The sequence below is a fragment of the Chanos chanos genome, chromosome 5 (genome assembly GCF_902362185.1).
Source record: "Chanos chanos chromosome 5, fChaCha1.1, whole genome shotgun sequence".
Lineage (NCBI taxonomy): Eukaryota > Metazoa > Chordata > Actinopteri > Gonorynchiformes > Chanidae > Chanos > Chanos chanos.
Window position 1 is genome coordinate 47,059,591 of NC_044499.1, and position 24,644 is coordinate 47,084,234.

The 24,644-nt window shown below is 40.3% G+C and overlaps 2 protein-coding genes across 5 annotated transcripts; one reads left to right on the top strand and one right to left on the bottom strand.

The window, feature by feature from the left end:
* Positions 1-1,053: 1,053 nt before the first annotated feature.
* tmem130 (transmembrane protein 130) lies at positions 1,054-7,079 on the bottom strand. Its single transcript, XM_030775116.1, has 7 exons — positions 7,073-7,079; positions 5,502-5,673; positions 5,270-5,412; positions 5,036-5,120; positions 2,662-2,867; positions 1,635-1,750; positions 1,054-1,212 (listed from the first exon to the last, which is right to left on the bottom strand). Exons 1-7 carry the CDS (start codon positions 7,077-7,079, stop codon positions 1,054-1,056), a joined length of 888 nt encoding a protein of 295 aa, XP_030630976.1.
* On the top strand, positions 7,026-23,787 carry baiap2l1a (BAR/IMD domain containing adaptor protein 2 like 1a). Of its 4 annotated transcripts, none has more exons than XM_030775298.1 (14): positions 7,026-7,265; positions 8,382-8,457; positions 8,762-8,848; positions 14,054-14,115; positions 15,054-15,125; positions 15,253-15,387; positions 17,584-17,736; positions 17,956-18,111; positions 18,492-18,612; positions 18,884-19,097; positions 20,484-20,543; positions 20,682-20,817; positions 22,349-22,392; positions 22,566-23,787. In XM_030775298.1, the coding sequence occupies exons 1-14, from the start codon at positions 7,215-7,217 to the stop codon at positions 22,636-22,638; spliced, it is 1,440 nt and encodes a 479-aa protein (XP_030631158.1). In that variant the 5' UTR covers positions 7,026-7,214; the 3' UTR covers positions 22,639-23,787. The 4 variants fall into 4 exon arrangements, with proteins under 4 accessions (XP_030631158.1, XP_030631159.1, XP_030631160.1 ...); XM_030775299.1 differs by having other exon boundaries at positions 22,352-22,392; XM_030775300.1 differs by having other exon boundaries at positions 20,685-20,817.
* The last annotated feature ends 857 nt before the right edge of the window (positions 23,788-24,644 follow it).

The following is a 24,644-nucleotide window of genomic DNA, read 5'->3' on the forward strand; positions in this document are numbered from 1 at the left end:
ATTTCAGACGAACGCTTCATACATCATCCTGCTTGCTTGTGCTACTTCAGTTTACAGCATAATTAGTCCAGCAGCAGCAGCAGCACTGAGCTGACCGTGCACACACCCACACACACACACACACACACACCCACCCACACACACACACACACACACACAGTCTCAAGGACTCTCACCTCCTCCCTTCCTCCATTCTCTTCATGCTGTCATCTAACAGGTTCAGAAAATGCAGTCATCTCAAACTGTATTTAACATTAAATGTTCACTCCAGGAGCAGACACATTGTTTCCACGGAGAAAAACAAAACCTTATCTATATAGAGGCTCAAGGATGTCTCTGCTGCATCTGAGTTGTGCTCATCCATGGTCTCAAGCTGTGAATGGTATTCGCCAATGTCTTTTGTCAGAGGTATCATCATGTACCTCAAAAGAGACAGCGCTGACAAGGAAATAATCAGATTTTCACTGCAAGATCTCACAAGTCAGACTTTTATTCAGGCTTCAGTCAATGCAAACTCAACTCATATCACCTCCAGAGCCATTCAGGTCTTCACAAACTAGCAGTGTATGTGTGTGTGTGTGTGTGTGTGTGTGTGTGTGTGTTTGAGGGGGAGGGCGCTAAAAGAATATCATGAGGGCTTTTATCAGGTTCTGTAATGCACTAATTTAGGTCTGATGAAAGGAGGAGAAGCACTTTACAATAATTTATTATATTTGTCAATCCCATTCAAGCTCAGCAAATGTACCATGATGAGAACGAAGAGCAAAATGAGCAAATGTCACTGAGTTCTCGCGTATTCATCAGGGAACAGAGAATGACGCATGGAGGGGGAAAAAAAGAAAAGAAAGAAAAAAAACCCAGAAAAAAACAGAACCTTTTCATATCTCTGTATTCTGTGAGTTTCTCATTGAGGTGCATTGGGAATCAATACGAGGCATTTCTGTTCTGGTCTTAAATATTAAAGTGACAGAAAGCAAGAGTGGAGATCGTTCTGGAAAGGCTGAGAAAGAACTAGATGTTCATTTAAGGGCTAACCATGCAGACGTATTGAGGTTAACAGGGGTCGGTGGTGTTGTAGGATCCAGAGTGATGAAGGAGGGGATGGGATTCGCTCTTCTCTGCAGAGAACGTTGGAGGGCGCATAACAGAACACTCAACATCCTTGGGCTTCATTTCAATGTCTGATAAAGAGAGGTAACTGATGGCTGATACCTAAACAGAGAAGACAAATACGTCAGATACAGATGTTGGTACATTTCATTCATTTTATTTATTTCAAGCAGGATGTGATTCTGTTATACTTGTTTATGAGGCATAAAAACAATCTTAAATCGATAGGATCTATTTCATTTTGCGTAGCATTGTGAGAGATGCTGTTTTTCCTCTTTCAAAATGAAAAATAAGAACCTAAACACACACATACACTGAAAAAATGAAAATGCTGATTACATATACGCCCCTAACACTAAGATACTGACTGTACTATTACACTTTCAACATCCATCTTCTGGTATAGATCGCCCCCTTCTGGAAAGATCTTTGATATCGATCTCCCTCCCTTTCCAGAGGTTCTGGAGGGAAACACATCAGAGCAGTATCTATTTTCAGTCTTTTAAAAAGTCCCTGACTCTTACCTTGGACTTAGACTTAAGGAGTGAATGGCGTGGATGACAGACGGTTGCAGAGATAAAGCCAACGGTTGCCAGGATGAGTGAGGCACATGGTAAGATGAAGAACAGATGATGAAGCGCTTTAAACAAAGAAACAAATAAACAAACAAACAACTGAGTTAAACAACTGTGAAAAATACATTTATTTTGAGACAAAATAAATGTAGATAAATGCATGGCTATCATCATGAGAACAAATGATATCTTCCTGTCCTTTCCTAGGTGAGGCTAAGTCCTAATTTAAGTCAGTCTTCATTTGATACAATAACAACATGATAATGCTATAAACAAATATGACAAGGGTACATCAGTAAGAAAAGTTATATATAACTGTTTAACTGTCTGATTTTGACATTTTTTTTCTGCTTGTCTGCTATGACAGGAATTCTTGTAGTGTCTTTGTGTAACATCAAAATGTGAACAATATCTGAATGAAATCTGTTTTTAAAAAAAACGTGATCGGTTCCTGGAAACCATCCAGATGGAAGATAGCCTGCAGGTTTTTCAGAGTGAAATTTTAATTGTACCGCTATGCTGATGACCTAGTCATGCATATGTAAGTCCTCTGAATACACAATACATAATCACTTATTTCACACAGCAGGGGACTACTGTACGCCAGTGGTGACCTCGTTATTCCGTAACAAATCGGCAAATCGGATCACAAGTTTCTTGAAAGTCAACAGATTCCCCCTCCTCCAGGAAAGGTCAGTTGATTCGCAACGAAGGCATGTGGCCAGCCATTTCTTGTTATCGACAGGCTACTTTTAGCATGAAAGTTCTTGTATTGTCAGTTACATTTTTGGAAATCATCCCATCACATTTCTTCACAATACCAACACATGTCAAGATTACACAAGAAAACACAGAAGGCACGCGTGTCGAGAACTGTGGCAACGTTTCTACTGGACAAAGATTATTACTGATACTTGATCACGTTTTTTTTTGTTTTTTTTAACAAAATGAATGCGTCAGTATTTCACAGACTTACGGTTCCTCTGCACAAAAATGCTGTAAGAGGTCCTGAGTTCACTGATGTCGTTTTGGGCATTGAGATCCATGCAGTGAGTGCCGACGGACGTGAAAGTGTAATTCAGTATAAAGTTGTTCTCATACACCCTCATGAGATTACAGGAAACTGTGGAACTGACTGCGGAACAATCAGGCAAGACCCTCCAACAAAGCCACATCGGTGTGCTAGGAAAATCACATAAACAATATGATGTATGAATATGTGTCATTCCGTGTCAAATCAGATAAGGTTGTTGCAGCCCCATCTCAGATTTTGTTCAAACCTTGTCTATTTCATGAATAGGTCCCAAAACCAAGACCTGTAAAATATTGCTGTTCAAATTCTATGTCCTCATATTTTTTCAGCCCTTGATATTATTTATTGATATTATAGCCTCAAAAGCGCCCTATCTGAGAAGCCATGTTTGGGCATTAATATCTTGACAAGTATTGCTCCTAGCCTCACCAAACTTTGAGGGATGGAAGACAAACATGTTTTCTGTATGTCAAAACTATTAAAAGCCTGTACTGCATGCTATTTTATTTTTGTAAAGCCCTAGATTCTGAAAAAAGTGCAAAATTCCTAAACGAGAGTGACATTTATGGTGCTACAAACCCACATTTTTGCACCAATATAATATGAATCATTATTTGTTCTGCAAATGGAATCTTTTATTAATTTTGTGCCAAAATTTGAGAGTTCTACCACCAATGGAAACGCCATCTCAGGATTACTTTTTTTGCCTCAGTATCTTCATGAATCAGTGAATAATGGAACATAGGGATTCCACTTATCAGGAAAACACCAAGCATGCACCCAGTTCAGTCCTGTTGTTCAAGTTATGTGTTCTTACATGTTATTACATCACATGCAAGTTCTAGAACCTAATTTGCTACACTGCACATCATTTTCAATAAAGTTATTTGATTTTTTTTTGAGTCTCATATTCTTTTTCAAATATGGGATATAAAATTTTACCACTCCATTGAATATAGCGTCTATCAGAGTTAATGCCTTTTTCTATAACGAGGCCCTGACAGTCAAGAATATAGCTTGCATTAATGACCTATAGTAAAATGAGCCTATGGAAAACATGTATTTCTTTACTCCAATCAATATTTCAGAGGCTGGGACACACATAAGTAGAGATAATAAGCTTCTTCATTATGGATGTTTTTTTCCTAGAGGTAAAACATTGCCTTTAACTATGTGTATTTATCTATGAAGGAAACATGGAAAGACATTGGCACTTTGTACACTAAAGGACCATACATTAAGTTATTTCCACATACATTTTCACGTTCCTACTAACTACCCCACATACCATTTTGGTTCTACGAAAATGACAAAAAAAATGCTACCATGCCCTGTTTTATTGTTAATAACTTCATGTCCATTAGTGGCAGAGACCTCGAATATTGACACAAAAAAGATTGTATTTGAAGAAAAAAATTTATACCATTTGGGTGCAAAAAATGGGTTTATAATACCCTCAATATCACCCTTGTTTAGGAGTTTTGCACTTTTTTTACCAAATCTAGGACATTACCGAAAATCAATAGGCATACAAACTTTTAATGGTTTTGGCATACAGAAAACATGTTTGTCTTCCATCCCAAGAAGTTTGGTGAGGCTAGGAATAATACTCTTCAAGATATTAATGCCCAAACATGGCTTCTCAAATAGGGCGTTTTTGAGAATGAAAAAAAGAAAAAATATCAAGGGTCAAAAAAATAAATAAATAAAAACATTGGAATTGAACAAAAATAGTTTACAGGCCTTAGTGTTGGGACCAAAACATTATTTAGACAAACTTTGAAAAAACCTAAGACAGTGCTGCAATCACTTTCCTGGATTCTGTCTGATTTGACACAGAATGACCCATATGTAGGCCTATATAATATGTATAAATAGCATGCAGCAGTGTAAGTACTTGAGTCAGGTTTATGGTTTAAAAGATATTTTTCTGGGAGAAAAGCGAAGGTATTTCAAGAAAAAAAAGTTTTCATACAAAGTATGTAAAATCTACAAGGCTTGTAACCGTAGAAATTCATTTGATAAGCTGAGGCACTGGCCTGTGACAGTGTAAACTTTGTTGTGAGGGGCTTAGTTCACTTTTAAGGGCTTTGTTTTAAATTAAAATGTGCTTCCAAGCAAACAACTAAGAAACACAATCTTGGATATATGATTCTTATATAGATAAAAACCAATGAACAAAACATAAAAAACTAAGTAATCAAGAGTCTACAAGAAGTGCTAAGAGCCCATATTATTTATAACGACTTGAATGAGTCAGTGAACAACAAATCAAACAAAATATGATTTATAGATATGATGAAAGAAAAAGCCCAACCTTCCAGCAACACGAAAATACAGATTGCTGCTCTTGTCTACTTGATAACTTGAAGAACTCCTCAGTTCAATACTTCTGATTGCATCTAAAAACAAACAAAGAACAACATCGTGATGATCTCCCTTACTACTCATCGGTGTATTAGGTGCGTCATTGCGATATATTTACACCAGCGAAAAGCCCGATTGCCAGCAAGTAGCCTGGGGACAAACACAATGAATGATTGATACGTACCCAACACTATCAAATCTTTTGAATACACCCCAGTGAATGATGAGTGCCTGGTTGTATTGGCTCCAATTCTCAGTTTAAACGTGTAGTTTCCAGACTTGCTGTAGCTGCAGTGTATATATGGCTCTGGTCCCACGACGACTTCTCTGAAATGTTAAAAGACACTTAATGAATATTAAATAGGCCTACACAAGACTGGGGTTCAGTAATGTATCTGGAAGGCGTCTGAAATTACCCATTTCCAAGGTCCCAAGTGTATGTGAATGTTGCACTGCGTAGACGGTGTCGGGGGTCTGAGAGCTCAAACGACACCACAGTCGGTATGTCGGAGGCCAATTCGCCGCTATCTCTGAAGTAAGTTAAGTTCCCATCGGTTTGACGAAAAAGCATTTTGCCGGTGAGGTTTCCTAAATCAAGACGAAATTAGAAATTATATTAAATAAAGACAAGTCGCACAAAATTAACAAGACGGGTATCACTTCATCATCATACCTGATAATCCAATGAAATCACTTGAGACCGGTGCATAAGAATAAAAAAAGAGAAGGACGAAAACACTGCGGACCCTGTAGGAATCTAAAACATTGAACTCAAGCCTACAGCTGGCCGGACAAATAATCATCTTTGTAAAACAAAAGAGTAAATTTAATGCAAAATTAAGAAAGAGAAGTGATGTTCACATTCATCGCTTAGCATGGCGAGAAATACCGATACATAAGGAAACATAAGTTCGAATGACAAATGCAGTAGCCTTTGGCCGGAGGCTCGTGGTTCTTTTGATGTCAGGGCATTATCTCCCATATGCCCTCCTTAAAGCGTGAAATCATATCCACGCGTTAAATTCACGTCTCTCAAAACAAATGAGTGGCATTGTGCGGAGGGAGTGTGTTTAATTGTGGCAGAAACAGAACTAATGGTTTTTGCGAATGCCACGCCTACTTTAAAGTACAAGTGGAATATACACTCATGAGAAATTTCGTAGATTTTATAACTGTTTAGTAACATAACTCTAACATCAGTCAGTAAGTAAGTGTGTGTGTGTGTGTGTGTGTGTGTGTGTGTGTGTGTGGTGCGCCTGAACACTTGATTTCCCTTCTTTCAATCCACAATTTCAAGAACCACAGGGTGGCGCAGCCTGAATGCGAATCTCTGCTGAAACTGGGATGAATCGGTTTCTCCTTTCATGGCGCAGTGTGATGTAAATGTTGTTACCTTGTATTCGCCCAAAACTCTCTCAAGGTCTGTTTTACGCCGCTCAAATGTTAATTCTTCAGTTCGTTAGTCTCACAAATGGGACCCCTATATAATGTCTTGCTTAAAAAATACTCCATGTGCTAGTTACATTCGACAGCAATAGAAATTAATTAAGATTTAATTTAAGAGATTAATTTGAGCAGCGAAATTATTATTACTCTTTTAAATGACCGCACGTGGCACATATGTTGGAGGTGTGTGTGTGTGTGTGTGTGTTGGCGGGGGGGGGGGGGGGGGTGGTCCCACAAGCGGTAGAATCGATTTATTATTATTGAAGCTTGTCAACAACAGGTATGAGTTATGCATGTACAACTGTATTACGTTGGGGGTGAGGCTGACTTTTCCTTTAACAGTTTCTAAACCAGTGTATCAAACCACCGTCAAGACCCAGCCCAACCTATTACCCATTCATCGATGTTATGACGTCACGGATCCACGGAGTCCAGACAGACGCAACGCTCACGCAAGCACGCATTTCACCGAAGTTTGATCACTGAAGCAGGAGCTGACAGTGTTTTTTTTTCTCTAGGAGCGCGCGGTTGCGCTCGTTACCGTCCATTTCAATATTTCGCCTCGTTTTAAATCTCTTTCTTTAAGACAACGCTTGGATCTAGACATTATAGGAAGAGTTTAGGGGGGAGTGCTCCACAGTTTTATAGTTGACATTTTTGGGGAACAAGGAATAAGTTGCACGATGTCGAGAGACCCAGAGGACGTGAACAAACTCACCGAGAGTACATACAAGGTTGGTATCCATTGCCTGAACGTGTCACTTATTACGAGCCACGGAATAATGTGTGAACATTAATTCCCACTAGGCTTAAACTTTTTTAAAATTACGTATTACATTAAATGATTAGTTAAACTGACTATTTTTGGCACTGACACTAACTTGAGTAAACACGGCAAACCCTATTATGCGCATATGTGCACCTGCAGCCCACCCTGGGTTCAGATTATGAAATTAATCTTGCCAAAAAACTCACGTTATGAATTCATTTTTTGATCACACCATCTGTTTGAAATACTGTAAGAAATGTAATCCCTTCATGATAAGTGACATATCTCCAAAGCTCTCTATTTTATATGATTTCCATGGAAAAGTTTGATATGGCTGACGTAATGTAGACAGTTTGTCACATTTTCACGTTGATATCTGCCCTGGCTGAGGGAACCTGTTTTGTCCTGCTGTCAGGGTGTAAGTAATGCATACCTAACTGCTTATTGTTGCTGTAAAAGGGTGTGGAATTGAAAGAGGAACTACCCAGCACTTTGGGAACACTTGAGGAGTACTTCAATAGAAGTACTATCTGGCCCTGAAAAGGCATTGTCAGGACTTTGCTCTTGAAGGGCAGTTAAATTCGACAAGCAAGTTAATTATTAAACATTTCCAACAAGCTGCTATTTTTGGAACACGTGCAGAATTAGTGATTTAATGAAATTAGCTGTCAGTGCAATTTTCTGATTTAATTGCAATGATATCTTAATTTGGCTTCTGGATTTTTTCTGAATCGGAACAATGATCTCTTGTAACATGAATCATCTAATTTAGCATCATTCTCATGCTGTTATTATAAATATCGACTAAAGCCAATATTTTTTTCATTTTTCACCCCCCCCCCCCTTCCTCCCCGCCCCAAACAATAACAACACACAAAACTAATAAAGAAAAACGTAATATCTAACAGTTATATACTGTACTGGTGTGCTCTCACTCAATAATGTGATTACAAAATAAAGTCAGTATGGCTGCATTTGCAGCCAGTATAGTTGATTTTATTTTTAATCTAAGAATACATGTAACTCTGGCATCCCCCTAAATTCTGTCTCATCCTGTCTCATGTTCTTCTTTTCCTCCTAGAATGTTATGGAACAGTTTAATCCCGGCTTGAGGAACCTGATCAACCTGGGTAAAAGTTATGAGAAATCAGTGTCAGGTAATCACACAATGACGGTTTGTGGACAGTCATATATTTAGTTAACCAAACATCATTTAATGTGGAATTTAATAGATATAAAATAGATATTTTAGAGAGATGCTCCATGCATGGAGCTGAACTAAGTTTTTTGCTGTAAGCCCTTGTGTTATCTATATGTATGTCTCAAAACTTTGATAGAATGCTACGCATGATTCCATACCATGAAGAAAGTCAGATTATATTGTCTTGAGATGTTGTCGTATTATTTTTGTGAAACTGTAGGATTTTATCACGTAATGCAAGACATTTTCTTTTTTCACAGCAATGACCTTGGCTGGAAAAGCGTATTTTGACGCTGTTTCAAAGATTGGCGAAAATGCTGCTGTGTCACCAGTCTCCAGAGAACTAGGTGAGTTGATAGTTACGATCACTGTAATAACTTCTAAAAGAAAAGTTAATGGCCGTCTGCACTTTTCTCAATTCTGACTGACAAGGTTTGACAAGTCTAGGCTGGTGAGTCATTGCTTGTAACATGGCTAGCAATATGCCATTCTAGCAGTTTCTTGCTCTCCTTCAAAGACTGCACACTCCTTGTGTCTGTATCTGGGACCAGTGTAAGTGTTGTTCAGGTTCAGCGGGTGTTTGTACTCGGTGACTCAGCATCTATTTAATTCATTTGGGGTGAATATGGAGGCAGACATTTCAGAGCCCGGCCATAATTTGTAGACCGTCATCCATTAGGCAGCCAACCTCCGGAGTGGAAAGCAAAGCAGGCTGCCCTGGTAATTCTGGTCTGATGTGCCTCCTTGCTTCCTTTTCGTATTTTTGTCCGTAGACATTGCAGACAGAAAGGTTGAATACAACCTGATTCCTTTTAGGTTGCTGTGTTCACCTTGTGCAATCACAATAAAATCTATATTTTCTGCCTCATAAACCAGCTCTGGTTGAAAAACAAAACAGTTTCAATCAAGTTGCCGGTCACTGTCAGTGGAATACAGCTCCTCGTGGTATTTTGTCCCTCATAGATCCTCTTTGCCTGTAGCCCTGTCAGAGCAGGCCTGGTTGAATTTGCAACCCCCTGCCTGTGCCCTGTTCGGTTCCAACGCTTGAGTCTTAACCCTACTGCTCAGAATCCTTGTCAGACAGCCCCGGTGACTCCTAGACAGTGTGAATTCTCTCACTCGTTCAGCAGAGAGTGACAGCAAACACAGAAAGCAAACAGTCACGCGGAGGGACTGGAGTCCACCCTCCCAGCCACCCCTCCATCTGTCACGAGAGCTTGGCATGGTGCGTCTTTCCAAGGCCTGTGCAAGGTCTCTACGCTTCCAACCTAAACAAAAGAATGACGTGATAAGCAGCTCTGTACTTTCTTCCTCCATTCCGGATGATTTGTGTTTCATCTGTCTTAATAATGAGGAGTTATTAGGTCATAGCAAAATGGAGGAAGCATCATAGCAGCATGAGTTATGTGAATCTTGACATCCTTTATTGGAGAACGGAGACTAGTAATTTACAGCTCACATAGACTCATCTGTCGTATATCTTAACGCTGAAGGGTGAGAACCATTAATGCGTAACAAACTGTTCTGTGTTTCACTCGTATCACCTCTTAATTTGTACACACGCGCCAATTGACGCAAACCTTGGTGTTAACCACATAATCGGCTTATCTCCTTTAAGATAAAACGAAAGAGCCAAGACTTAATGACCTCCAAGTGTTCCAAACCTTCATTTTGCTTAAAGGTGAAGAAGCACAGGATGTTTTAGTCTGATCCAACCACACTTCTCACGCTAAGCTTTGCCGGAGGAACCTTACCATGGTGAACCTAACAGTAATTAAGGCCTCTAATCGTTCCTTAATGCGAAACAGAGTAGGGTTGGCTGTATCTTGCCGGTGAAATATTGAGAGAGAAAGAGTCTGATTTCTGTTGTGGAAAGTTTTTGTGGGACCTCTATACTCCACACCTGGGAAGAGTAACTCGTACCTTTAGCAGCTTCGTCTTAGCGTTCTCTCACCGCCGACAGTGATATCTGATATCGCTAACGAGCTTAAACCAAAGTCATTCATCAAAGCTAGCTATGATATATGATTTCTTTAAATGACACATAAATTTCATTAAAAGAATCTAAGTTACAAATGGATATAGAAACACCACCTTGTAGTACTGTGTAACTGATATGAGTTAACAGCCCTCGTAGGTGTGGAATGAGAGTGTACAAAGTGCCCAGTTGGACCTCCGCCCTTCCATCTGTTCTTAAGTGTGTGGAAATCGAAATGCCGCACTCTCGGTCTCTGCCTTGCAAAACCCAGATTCTGGCTTTTAGTCTCTGTGTGTTCAGGTGAAGCTAGCAGTTGTGACAAAAAAAAAAAACGGGCAGTTTGACTGGAATGATTGTGTGGTGGTTGTTCAGAACGTGCTGAATTTCTAACCTCGTAGGAACTATTTGGTTTGAGCGTTTGAACTCGTAAACCGGGAAAATGTCCCTCGGTCTTTCTTGTGTGGCTGGTTACCTATTTATCAAAATTCTTAGGACATTGCAAAACCGCAGACGCGTTTGCTGTCACAACGGCAGAAAAATGACTCTTTTCAACACACTCTCCCACTCTCACCCTTTCACACTCTGGTAAAGAATATCTGGTTCCCAGTAAGGTCACATTGGTCGCCCAGAAGGCAGCGCCCCAGCTCAGTCACTCACAGCCGCTGCTCTCCAAACAACCACAGCTTCAAACGTATCCTAAGACACCAAATACTTACCACTTTATCTGAAGAAAGATTTGCATCTATTCTCTCCGATATGTGCTTAGTTTCCCTGAGATATTATCCTGTTGAGTTTACTGTGTCTTGGTCTTTGATCTGACTCGAAACACGATAATCTCTTTAAATCTCAAACGGAAAGAGGGTGAGTTTGTTTCAGAAAAAGCGAGCCTCATAGTAAACGACAACGACGACGCGGCACTGTTTTCCTCTATGGACCAAAATATATCGCTAACAAAATGCTTTTCATAGTGTTTCATAAGTTTATCAAAAATCTCAGAGGTACTGTTTGTGTATGCGTTTGGGTTTAAATTAGGTGCTCCTCCTGGCAATAAAATATCGATCGTGCAAAAATGTTTTGTTTTGGATACCCATCAGTCTCCTTAGAAAATTCTGTTTGCGTACTGAACCACCTGTCTGAGTCAATGCTGGGTTTAGACAAATTTGCTTAATGCTCTGATACTCTAGCTCAAAGATAAGTTGCTGTTCAATTGTTAGATGTCTTTACGCCACAGTGGGACCAACTGATTGAGATTTTTAATCTTTGATCATGTTCCAAATGTTGGAGCTTAATGATTTTAATGAGCTTAATGACTGCTGTCTCTTGAGTTTTTCTTTTTTTTTCCTTGTTAATTGGTCTGTTCTTATTTTTCACGATAGACTTCATATGTGGTAGGCGTAAAAATATGGAATGTATGATGGCACTAATGCATTTCAGAAAGACTCATGGGACTTGCAGTATGTAGCAGTAAAAGAAAGGCTGCCTTACATTTGGAAGCAGACAATGGTTCTTTACCAAATCTGTGAGTGTGGACTTATGTTAGTGCCAACCTGTGAGTCAGTCTTCTATTAGTGACAGTCAGTCTATGGGGTTACTTTACAGTTGACTTCCATATCGGCCAGATTTGTTTCATGTGTTCTGATATGCGTGTGTCAACTTCATCCCTCTTTATGAGTCACGATTGTGTAATATTCTGTGTGGAGAAAATAAACATTGTTGCATGGAAACCGTGCAATACCCTTATCATTCGCCCTTCTGTTGGAATCCATGATATCTACTTATAGTGCCACCTACTGTAAATGTAAAGCTTGGACAAAGAGTCTCATTTGTGAATCCATATGAAATAAAATGCAACAGGTAAAGAGAAAACACTAAAAGAAATCCATCTTTCATTGGTACCATGCATCAGGGGTGATGTGGCTTGCGATAGGTCTTCGAAGTCCCTTTTGTCAGAGAGCTTTTTAAAATAGAGAGCCCCGTGTGTATTGTGGTCTAGTTATTACAGGAGAAAAAGTTGTTAAAAGCCCGTTCTTCCTTCTTTGATTTATAGCCCTTTGAGAGTGTTCATCACACACTGTTGCACTGGATTAGAGAAGTCCCATCTCAGGACGACAGACACATATTTCCGTCACCAGAAACAATGAAAGGCAGAGAGAGAGAGACAGATAGACAGACCAACTGACAGATCAGCAGGGCCAGCCTCCATGTCTTGTAATTAGTCTTGTACTTTTGTTTCCATATTTAAAGAGTTTGAAGCAATCAGCAAAACTATTTAATAACTGTTAACAGCATGCCTGTAACCAGGTGAAGACTTGTGTAGTTGGCCTTTAAATCATGTTGGTGCAGGAAACTGAGTAACTGTTGATACACAGGGGGAGAGGACTTGGAAAACAAGCCAGGCGTTAGTCATAGAAATTACACATTAGGAAATATGACCAGTTTAATCCAGAACAGTAAAAATGACCTGTGTGCACTGACTTCTACAGAGAACGGTTCAAGTTGAGGCAACTTTACACCTATTTTTAGGCAACAATTTTTCTTTGACTCTTTTTTTTTTTATTTCCTTATCATACAAAAGCTGGTGTATAACTTTAACCTTTTCCAACTTTATTTTTTCACATACAGAACCAATATGGTATCAGTCCATTTTTAGAGTGAGCAAAGTATCATGAAGCTTCTAATCAGTATCACGAAAAAACTCTCCTAAAACTCACTGTTTTCACACGTTGTAAGCACCAGAAAAAAAGAAACCAGCCGAGCTTGCCCTGCTCCACGCAGGGCTCACACTGTAACCTTTGTAAGGTTGGCCACTTTCACAGGCCACTTTTTCTGGTGCTGTGAAAATACAAAGCCCTTACACTGGTCCTCTCCGTACAAAGGCAGCATTTACGAGCAGGTTCTGTTGACCTTTAGATGCTAATGTTTTTGTAGCTGAGATTAGAGTATTGTACCAACGCAGCAAATATTAATGTATGTGTGTTGTGGTGCTTTTCTCTGTGTGTTTGTTTGTGGGTGTTTGTTTGTATGATTCCTGCCAGATGAGTGGTTTTTTTTTCCAGCCTGTTATAACTGTGTTCATTCTGAAAGTAGATACTGGAAATCAAATCAGGTGTTTCCTGTTAGGTTGGTGCTGTGCTTATAGGGAGGGTTAAGAAAACTAGTAAAATTACTCAAAGCAGCAACATGAGTGGTTTGATGACATTTGACACCAAAGACTTATGGCATAGAGATTTTAAATTAGCAAGTCACACCTTTTCCAAGTGAAGAAAAACATTCTAGAAATTGCCTGGCTTGTTTGTAGTCTATTTGTGGTATGTTTAACATTTTAACTCATTAAACTCTGATCCCTGATGAATAAACTCTTAGTTTATTGTATTGCTGTTATAAATATTTTACATTTATTTTTATTTGTTTGTCTTCTTCTAATTCGTTGTGTTGTAAACTGTCCCTCTTTGCAGACAGCTGACATTAGCTCAGTCTTGTATTTCATTTCTTTCCCACATGTCTGTTCAAGTGCTTTAGACGGAGCCCAGGTCAAGTCTTAAAGCCCACTGATTATTATCATGTTTTACAATAGGGGTGGTCCTTATGGAGATCTCAGACGTCCACAAGAAGGTCCAACAAGAACTGGAGGAAAGTGTAAGTTTTCTAATGTACAGAATTAGTTATGTACACTTCTCTCTCTCTCTCTCTCTCCCCCTCCCTTCCCCCCCTCCCTCTCCCTCCCTCCCTCCCTCTCTCTCTCTCTCTCTCTCTCTCTCTCTCTCTCTCTCTCTCTCTCTGTCTCCCCCCCCTCCTCTCTTTCTCTCTCCCTCTCTGTCTCGCCCCCCCCCCCTCTCTCTCACTGACATTTCTGCTCTCTTGCTTGCCCTCACTTTCTTTTTTGCTCTTACATTCACGTCTGTGCTGTGAGAACCTGTTTACAGAGCCTATTCATCATTAGCTCTAGTCTCACTGATCAGGGAGGTTGAGAGTGCACCACTTTCCCTTTCCATCTGTCTCTGAGCTGCGGAGGAGGGTACGGGACCAGGGCAGGCACTCACTTAATGAGTAGAGTAATGATCACCTCTGGATTGGCTCCAGGTGTCTTTCGCGGCATACATGTTATGTTTTGGTCGTGCTTTGCGGCTGATTCATTTGATTAGCAGCAGAATAATTTTTAGTTTTCTCTGGTGCTCTTTTTGCGACTGAGTTATAGACACAGAACCTTACCTCAGAGGAGCCACTGATAGGTTTTTTTTTTCATTAATAATTTATAAGTTTTATGATAGTTAATGACAGTGGTTATGAGTGAGAGTGAGTGAGTCCCATGGTTTTACTATCACTCAGCACTCAGCAGGTTTTGGTTTTTTTTTTTTTGACACTTCACTTAACACCCTTGCAAGTCCTCTCTTTATCTTCGAATTTATGAAATTCACGCTCGCAGATAATCTTGAATACGTTTCAACCCTCTGAGCTGATAAGATCAATCCGCCGATGTAATTTCCTCACATTCTTTTGATTCGTTTGCTTAACGATCGTCGTTTGTCATAGAACGTGTCAAACTGCAGATCACATCAGTTTCTTTGTCCTTTCAGTTCAAGAAATTCCACCGAGAGCTTGTTGCGGAATTAGAACGGAAAACAGAATTGGATGTCAAATACATGACGGTATGTTTTACACGTCCACCACGCTACGTTCTCCGTACTCTTGTCATGTCATAAACACACGATCATTGTTATATGTAAATGCGATAACATATTTGATATAAATCTTATGTATTTCTGTTCTCCTCAGGCTACATTCAAAAGATATCAGTCAGAACACAAAATGAAACAGGACTCGTTGGACAGATCAAACGCAGACCTGAAGAAACTACGTCGGAAAAGCCAGGGGAAACATTCCAGCAAGTATGAGCACAAAGAGAATGAGGTATATACTTGATTCCCTCCATACCAAATGTTTTGTGCTTAAAGAGCTTGTAGGAGTAAGTAAACATTCACATTCGGTTCAAAGTGAACTGCGCTGATCAATGAACTGCCTTTTAGTGGGCGATCGATGGATGACAACAGACAGTGCAAATAATAATGACTAGTGAGTTTTTCAACTAGGGAAAATGTCTGGAAAAGAATATATGATTCACTAATGATCTCTGTGTCTGTGGGGTGACAGGACAGGGGCGACTGCTCGAACTCCTGCTAATGAATGAACGGGTTTTGAAAATTAGCTCTAAAAAGTTACCGTTTATTTGGTCTTGGAGACAGCTGCTTTGAGTTTTCTCTCTCTCCGGCCTAATCAACAGGCTGCTGAAAATGAAACGGTTGCCGTAAGCACATGGAATATGCATATCTGAAATATGAAAATGGGATAATATCTAAATTTGCCTATACTTTGTTTGTTGGTCGGTTTGAGGATGTGTTTGTATATAATGTCGTGCAAAAGACACAGTGGACAAATTCAAATTCACATCCTTTTTTTAGTCGCTACGTGTATAGCCTACTCATGGACACTTTTTTTTTTTTTTTATGTAAAATTGATATAAAATTAAACATTCACCCAAAATTAAAAATTAAAGGTCTAGGGTGAACAGCCAGCTGGAAAGCAAAGCCTTCTTTGAACAGTCCTTTTGCAACCACACCTTCCAAAGAGACACCACACCCTTAGCTGCAGACAGACTCTCTCTGTATGTACACTGGCACAGTCATCCTTACCAAAATGAATTCTCCTTATCTATCTAATACGACAACGTCCTATTGAAATGGACATGCTCTCCGCCCACGGCTAACCGCTGATCTCAGATCAGGGTGGAGTGGCTACTTTAGTGATTAAGAATTCACACATCAGACTGATTGCAGACCAGTCCTTAGCTTTTTTCGTCCTGCTGATCAATGGGACAAGGTGAGGAATGGTTTCAGGGTGTCGGTGCTGATGAATTGGGCTATAGAGATGGAGGAGGGCAGGAGTTTCAACCCATTAAAGGAGTTTCAGTTCCAACAGCGAGTCACAGAAAACTGGTGGACTTCCACAGAGTGTATGTGTAGCATATTTTACTGTAGGTTAATCAAGTGTTTCATTTTTTGAGTACTTGAATTCGTTTGGGTTTTTTTTTTTAAGATTTCGACTTACCAAATCGCGTCATGCTCAGAAGTAGTTTTCCCAGAGTACCCAAAAAAACAAATTACCTGATTGAAACTCAAGTATTGTGAAGTATACTTAAGTTAAAAGGACTCTTCGTATGTACAGTATTTACACTTAGCAGTCACCCTTGACTATTCTGAAACTGTTTGTTTTCCTGAATGTTCTATGGTTTCGTCTTACTTCTTAAAATGCTACGGTGGTTAGCTGTAGGTAGAGCATCTGACATAAGCAGTATTTGAATATTTCTGCTGACTTTCTGTTACTTTGCATTTCATTTTAGCCGTGAACTCTTTGCCGCCACCGTGATCCCCTTTCATGAGGTCCAAGGGAAATTGTCAACTGGAATATAATATGAATTTTTAATGAAAAACTTCATTGAATATTTTATACCGAACTAATTTGGCAGTATGGATAATTCTGACTGCTTTAGGGCTTGGAAGAAAACACTGGATGGTTTGTGTGGGCCTCTTTTGGAAGACAGGTGATCTAGACATTAAAAGGCTAGGGTTGTGGCAACAGATTGAAATCAACACCCAAGAGACAAACCATTCTCAGTGTCACTATGACAACAGTGTGAGAGAGAGAGAGAGAGAGAGAGAGAGAGGATAACGGGAGGGGGAATCCCTTAAAGAGGAGCAAAGCTCTCTTTCTCCTTTCCCTTTCTTCTGACGGGCTGTGTAGGACCCACCGTCTTTCCCTGAAACTGCTTTGTTTTTGTCTGCGTGAATGGCTAAGGCTTTGGCGACACATCAAATTTAGGCTTTTTTTTTATAGTATTACGACTCCTCTTCATCTGTGCTTTTGCAGTCTTTAAAACCAAGCTTACCTGTGTCATATGAACACGTCTGGCCGTTTATCAGGCAAACGGCAGTGACAGCCGCCATCCTACTGAGTCACTGCGTGTCATTGGCGTGTCTCGGTCATGCAGTGTGAGTCTGCTGTTATGAAGTTGATAAAGGGGTTAGCTGACGTTGATATTTTTCTCTACAGTATCTGCAGACCATCTCTTCCCGGCAGACGGACATGCAGAAGTTCATCGCCGACGGTTACAGAGAGGCCCTGTTAGAGGAGAAGAGGAGGTTCTGCTTCCTAGTGGACAAACACTGCACCTTCTCCTATCAAATGTCCTCCTTTCACGAGAAGGTGACATTCATGGGAAAACAACAAAAAAACCAAAACATTTATGATGATATTTACGTTCACGAGTAAATTTATGAGAAACAAATAACACTGATAGAAAACTGTTGTAAAACTGTCACTAAATTTTACAGCCGACTTCAGAGAACAATAAAAATCCCGTCGGGTTTTTTTTTTGCATATTTATTCACTTATCCCTGCTCATGCTACGTCCTGAACGTTTAGGCCAAAGAGATGCTGGAGGTGAAACTCCCAGGCTGGCAGGACAAGTGTGTGGATGCCACCAAGGTGCCGGACACTGTGCTTTCTGTGATTGAGGGCCTGCGTACCCCGGTTTCCGGCACGCCCCAACCCTCACCCCACATCGGACACCACCGCAGGGTAAGTCACATCCACAGAGGGCAAAGCCTTAGCGCCAACAGGACGTGATGTCACGACGTCCACCTCCGCTGCGTTCTTAGACAGCTTTAAATGATCTTTTAAGTGCGTGTCTCACAAAGCGTTATCTCAAGAAATGATACGCTGTTATCTCCAGAAAACAAAGGCTATAAAGGTGAAAGGGAACTCCCTCTGGCTATGAGCCAAATTGATAAACTTTGTAGAAATTTATTCGCTTCAGCGCCGTTATTGCAGGTAATGATAAAATGATTACGGGAAGGTCACTTGTTTTGTATGAGTATGATTTTTGTTTTGTTTTTTTATTCGGTGGTATTGCATCATTATCTGTCGTTTTTCATTTGTATTTGTTATTTTTCTGCAAGAATAACTCGGACGCCTTGGTACCGCCGCCTGCCCCGGCTCTGAAGGCCCAGACCAGTCCGCTGGCGAACATGTTCAACCAGGAAATCTCCAAAAGTCCCATTTCATCAGAACACTACTCAGGTTACAAAAGACCCTCATTCTTCAGATTCATTCAGTCCAATCAGTCATTCAGCTCCCCATAAATCAAACCTCCTCTTATGCTCTTGTAATTCTAGATCTCGTTCTCTTGTCTAAACGTAATCGCTCGTCCTGTGTATTGCCCCCCCCCCCCTCCTTTTTTTTTTTTTAAACTGGACTTTGTCCCTTTTGTTTCCCTCTCTCACTCATCTGTTCTTAAATGAAATTGCGAGTGTCGCGCCTCTTTACGTAACGGCCTCTTTGAACCGAACAGATCAAGACAGCGTCGACGGCAGCGGCCTGTCCCGGTCTGCGTCCATGTCCAGTCAGAAGAGCATGATGAAGAAACCTCGTGTGCAGACCATTTTCCCCCACACATCCGGGAACAACGACACTCTCCTCAGCTTTGACGACGGGGATATTATCATCCTCCTCATTCAAGAGGAGAGGGACGGCTGGCTGTACGGCGAATTAGAGAAGACTGGACAGTGAGTGGCCCTTTACCGATCCGTCATCTGGGAAATAACAATCTCTGCCACTCTCTCTCTCTCTCTCTTTCTCTCTCTTATTCTCTCCCTTATCTTCAAACACACTAACTCAGACAATCTCTGCAGATACCGCTGCAGAGGTGGAAAGACTCGTTTTCTTGTTTTTTTGTTTGTTGGTTTTGCTCCTCCAATATGGCTCCAGAGCTTCACGGAGCATTTCTGACATGCCAAGCGTGACATACCTCCATACCTCCACCCTGTCAGAGAGAAGGGGCCAGTGTGTCGATACCTCAGGCTGCAAGCAAGTCAAAACCTTAAAGATGAGGGAGAGAGAGAAAGAAAAAAAAAAAAAAAACGACTCTCTGTATTGGCATTAGTTAAGCAGCAACATAGATGGTATATATTTCCATGGAAGTAAATACTGATCACAAAAAACTTTCATTTTGGGGAATGTGGGATTATTGCGTGGAATGCCATGGGTTAGATGGTCAGTGAACAAAGAAATATCAGATGATCTTCTAAATTAGTAAAGAGTCATACTTTACAACCCCAGCATGGCTAACTTCATCATAACAATGCAGGCACGCAGTCAACCAAATGCCTATCTGCTTTATTTTCTGTCCCTATCAACTTCTTAAGAAAATTAAAAGATCCACGTTAATCATATGGTCATATGATTTCAGTGAGTAAGGTTGTATGCCTGGACAAATGTATTGCTAAATAACGTTTTTTTTTGCTGTTTAAACTGCTTGATGAATTTCCAGTTGAAAGACAATGCTTTGCTGGAGAACTGACTTGTATTTTTGCCTCTTGTGAAATGCTTGGTTTGCCTCACTGAGGTTGCAATGGTGGTGAGTTCATTGCGTGTATTAAATGGGCATAGGTTTGATTCAGAGTAGTGTTATTTTCATTCATCCCAACTGTGTTTGGAGTGATTTTCATTGGTGTGTAGATCCAGAGGAATTTGGTTGTTAGTGCTGTGGTATGTTTTGTGTTGCAATTTAGTTTTCTTAAATACCTTCTTTTTCTTTTTTTTTTTTACCTCAGGAGTGCTCACGTAGCGATTACTATTTTGAAAATGAAATGGTTTAATGTCCATTTCTGACTCATAGATTGTTTCCACGAAGTTAAGAGCAGCTGGCTCCATTAGACAGTTTCCTTAGCAACAGAACCTCAAAGCCGGTCCTTGACTAGACAGTTCCTTGAGAATTGTGTATTTTCTCTGACGGTCTCTCAGATTTTTATTACCATAACTACAGAAGAATCTAAAAACAAATACTCATAGTTTTACATCTTTTCAACCCTAATGTTCTTTTTTTTTTGTCATATCTAAAGCACACATCAGAATTTATTCTTAGAGGTAACGTGACATTTTCTCTTTTACAGACGAGGCTGGTTTCCATCCTCTTATTGTCGACCTTACAGTGAGCCGGCGACCCAAAACAGGTGAGACCATCGTGTTAAAATTTCAGGACTCGTTTCAAGAAAAAAAAAAAGCACGCTCTAATATTTCAGGCTAAGTCCTGTTCGTTGTTTACGTAAGTGCCATGTCTGGAAACTTCTCTGTAAACCCCCCCCCCCCAGCAGAAGTTGGACTCCAGTACAAAGCCACAGCGAAGCAGAGCTGCCAGAGGAACCTGAGGAAGAAGAACCCGTGCTGTTACCCCCGGCTGACTACAGCGACCAGGCCAGGCAGTCCACCCCCTCCCCCCAGAACACGGTAAGCTTCACCGCTCCCAGGCTCGCCCCCATCCACCCGTATTGTCTCAACGCCTTCCAAAAAACCAGAGCGCCGACGGTGTCTGTGCAGAAGAAATGCTTATTAACTTGAATCTATCACTCAGCCGGAGAGGCCTCCGGTTGGTCCCTGCCGCTGAATTAGTCCGTGCTATTTGGCTGTTACAAAGGACAAAGCCAAGCACAGGCTCCCCCTCTGCAGGTCAGGTTTCCCCTGCAGGATAAACCTGAAACCTCCCTGCAGGTGTACGGCTAACACAGTGCATCCTAAACACAGGGCCAGTTTTTTGCTCCTCTCTTTTCATTATCATTCACAGTCTATACAAATACAGTAGAGTGGGACCAGGAATACAGAGAGTAAAAGAGAAAGACAGTGGGGAAAAAAAAAAGCTGCATTCATGTAACCCCTGTTTTTTAGCCAGAGGACAAGGGAGGGTAGAGAGAATGTTCTGCGTTGCTGTCGTTGTGAAAAATAAAAAGATATTTGAAAAATGCTCCCTGCCTAGTTTTGAGTCAGCACAGAGTAAATGAGTGAGTGAGTGAGAGAGAGGGAGAGAGAGAGAGAGAGAGAGAGAGAGAGAGAGAGAGAGAGAGAAAGAGAAAGGAGGAAGGACATAGGGGTGAGTAGAAAATTCCAGAACAGTAACAGCCCCAATATACGTGTAGCATTGTGTCAGCTGATTAAGTCCCAGGCTCGTTTCATTAAAATTGCCCTTGAATTGGACTTGCTGCCTCAGGACCTCGTGAGAAATGGACGGAACCGTGGGGTGGTCAGGGCAGTAAGTGCAGAACTTACTCTCCTCGTTATGCAGGGAATCATGTGACAATTGCCAGGGCACTGTGCTGCAGGAGTACTTGTCACGTCCAGGAATTGACTCAGAGGGGTTCCTGGGAGATCAGATCGCTGCAGATCGTCCAGTCACGATGACAAGTCCCCTGTGATTCCACACTGCCCCCTAGTGGACTCTGAGTGGTTTTGAAATCAAGTTCTGGGTCTTTTTGCTGTATGCTAATAAACAATCTCTGTTTACTCGTTGATCAAGCTGTCCTTTCTTTCTTTAGATTGTCTACCTGAAAGTGGCATTAAAGATCTTGTCTTGCCATTCATCATTCTGTCAGGTTGTTGTTATTCTTTCAGCGAAGGACTTTGGTGTAACCGTTTCTGTTTATACAAAATAAGGCCTACACAATAGCACGCTTTAAAAAGATAATATCTATTTTAAAACGGTCTCCACTTGGACTTATGGTTAGATTGTCAACGCTTAGACGGAATGACCTAGCACTTCAGGATGATCCAGATTCCTGACTCCCCTGCTTAGGTCAGAGAACATGTTGTACATCCCAGGTTCTGCCAAATTTTGCATTACTGAAGCACAATGTAATGACATCCTCATAAACCAGTCTGACAGGGATGACATTGCTGCTTACGTTAAATTTGCGCGCAGCCTCATAGATGTATATAATGTTCATGTTTGTTTATTCATTTTTTAATTTCTTTTTTTTTTTTTTTCCAGCAGGCCCCTGTGTCAAATGGCATTTCCAAACCTCCTTTCCTGGGGTAAGACCATAGTAATCTTCTCATTTACTGAAGTTTGAAATGATTTATTCAATTATATGCCAATAATTATCTGCCAAATCATCATTATTTCAATTATCTGACAATAATTCTGACCATTTTATTTGATGTGACTCACCTAATGTCTTTCATACTTTTTTTTTTTTTTCGCTCAGGGGTGGGAATCCCTTTGCTACAGTCAAACTAAGACCCACTGTTACAAATGACAGATCTGCACCCGTCATATAATCCAAGCAAAGTGTGTGCCAAAACACTTGTCTCACATGGAATGGGCGCTGGATTCCAGAGTTTCTGCTGTCTCTACAGTCTGCAGCCTTTGGTTTTGTTTGTTTGTTTGTTTGTTTATTTGTGCTAAAAATTGTCATTGGGATACAGTTAAAGGAAGAAATCATGAGTGGCTGTTTTTTTGTTCTAAACTGTAGCTGTTATGATTATGTCAGCATGGAAACCTCCACATGCCCAAGTGAACATGAGGGACTGTTTGTAACCGTTTTAAACATCATTTAATTATAAATAGATGTATTTGAATCAAAATAAGTTTGACGCAAAATTCAAGTTCCAGAATCATAAGGAATCTATCAGTCAGATATCTCTTGGCTTTCTGTACCAACTCAGCACATTTCCTGACCATATTGGTCTCTGGTTGAGAAAGCGTAAGACTACATTCGCTGTCACGATATTCATTACTAAAGTGTTTGTTTTCCCCGTTTGAATCCAGGCTTAAGCAAAAGTGAGTGACAGATTGTCTCTTTGAAGGGAGCTGCTTAGACCTATGAAATATAAAACATGTTTTTCTTAATTCATTATTTAAATCAGGACTTCAGCCTCCTGAACTGTGTGTGTTTTTTTATTGTTTTAATTTCCATAGAATGTTAGATGACTATATGCTGTTTGGGATGTGGACTGACCTCTCTGCCATAGTTTATTTTTAATATGATGATGAAAATGATCGATTATTGTTACTTAATGATGCAAGTGTTTTCCATAACGGGAACTGTACATAAAACTTTACTTTTAGAAAGAATTTATTACAAAGACACATATTTATATGAAATAGTTGCTTTTCCTCCTTCACACAACTGAATGTACACACCGCTTACCGTTAGATATTGTTCATGCCAAACACTTTTAAAACCTGCATTCCTATCTTCCAGACAGCGAAACTGGTTAAACCTTGTTGTGAAGAGATGATTTGTTGTTTGTCATTGTCATTGTGCAAATGCTTAAGTTTGACACTGATACTGGTTTGTGTGGGTAAAGTGTTTTTTTTTTTTTTTCTAGTTTTTCCTGTTATATTCTTTTTCAAAATTCATTCCGTTTTATTTCCCCCTGTAAACACACGTTACTCACTAATAAACGACGAAGGTGGTTTAGAAAGTTGGAATCGAAAGATAAAATTTTTCATGCCTTGGTTATATACATTGATGTAATGAAGTCTGATGTTCTGGGGAAAAAATGCTAAATGGGCATGTGCTCACCAACGTCAGTGAAGATTTCAGAAGTGACAGTGATAAGCAATTAAGAACTCCCACAGACGATGTTTAAGATGCCTAAAACATTACGTGTAACCAGTTTTAGAGTAATTGAGACAAATATGTATACACTTGCACTTAAAGCTAGAGAATGAACCAAGAGAGGCGAAGTGCAAGAGACATGACTAGCAGAATGGGGTTAAATCATGTTATACAACCTTTTTTCCTCGGTCACCTTATATGAATGTCCCCATTTGTCTCTGCCTTTGCCTGTAATTATGTAGCTCAGAAACAGTCTGCCTTTCACGTGGATGTTTCCACGTTCAATTCATGTGAAGAGAAAAGGCGAGTTCGTGAATTCCAGATACTGTTATGTTCTTCAGAATGTGTTTGAAACACAGTTACTGAGTCTTCGTCGCCCCCTGTTGGATTGTAAAGGTAATGTCAAAGACGATGACAAATCAACTGTGTACCACGACTTCCTGCTTTCGGATTAACGAGACGTCAGAATGTAAATAAAATGCATGGCCTCAATGCATATAGCTTCTAAATGGTTATATAAATGACACCATAAGAGGTTGTTGTCATTACCGTATGACAGGGAGCATAAAGGTATGTTTTGTTTTTGTGGTGGTGGAATGCTTGTTTTATTAAGGGAAAGATCCCTTGAAATGGTTGCTTGCGGTAATCGGATGTTTACATCTCTGTAAGCATGTATTTTCCCGCTAGGTCATTAATTTTGTAATACCCTTTTGATACTCT

What these genes read in the sequence shown, in the direction of transcription:
- tmem130 (XM_030775116.1), bottom strand. An exon ending in ACTTGGGACCTTGGAAATGG is followed by an intron (nt 5,413 to 5,501) that starts GTAATTTCAGAC and finishes TTAACATTTCAG; the next exon opens with AGAAGTCGTCGTGGGACCAG. An exon ending in TATTTTCGTGTTGCTGGAAG is followed by an intron (nt 2,868 to 5,035) that starts GTTGGGCTTTTT and finishes TGATTTTCCTAG; the next exon opens with CACACCGATGTGGCTTTGTT.
- baiap2l1a (XM_030775298.1), top strand. Translation starts at nt 7,215, where the DNA reads ATGTCGAGAGACCCAGAGGACGTGAACAAACTCACCGAGAGTACATAC. An exon ending in TGTCCTCCTTTCACGAGAAG is followed by an intron (nt 17,737 to 17,955) that starts GTGACATTCATG and finishes CTGAACGTTTAG; the next exon opens with GCCAAAGAGATGCTGGAGGT. An exon ending in GAGCCGGCGACCCAAAACAG is followed by an intron (nt 20,544 to 20,681) that starts GTGAGACCATCG and finishes CCCCCCCCCCAG; the next exon opens with CAGAAGTTGGACTCCAGTAC.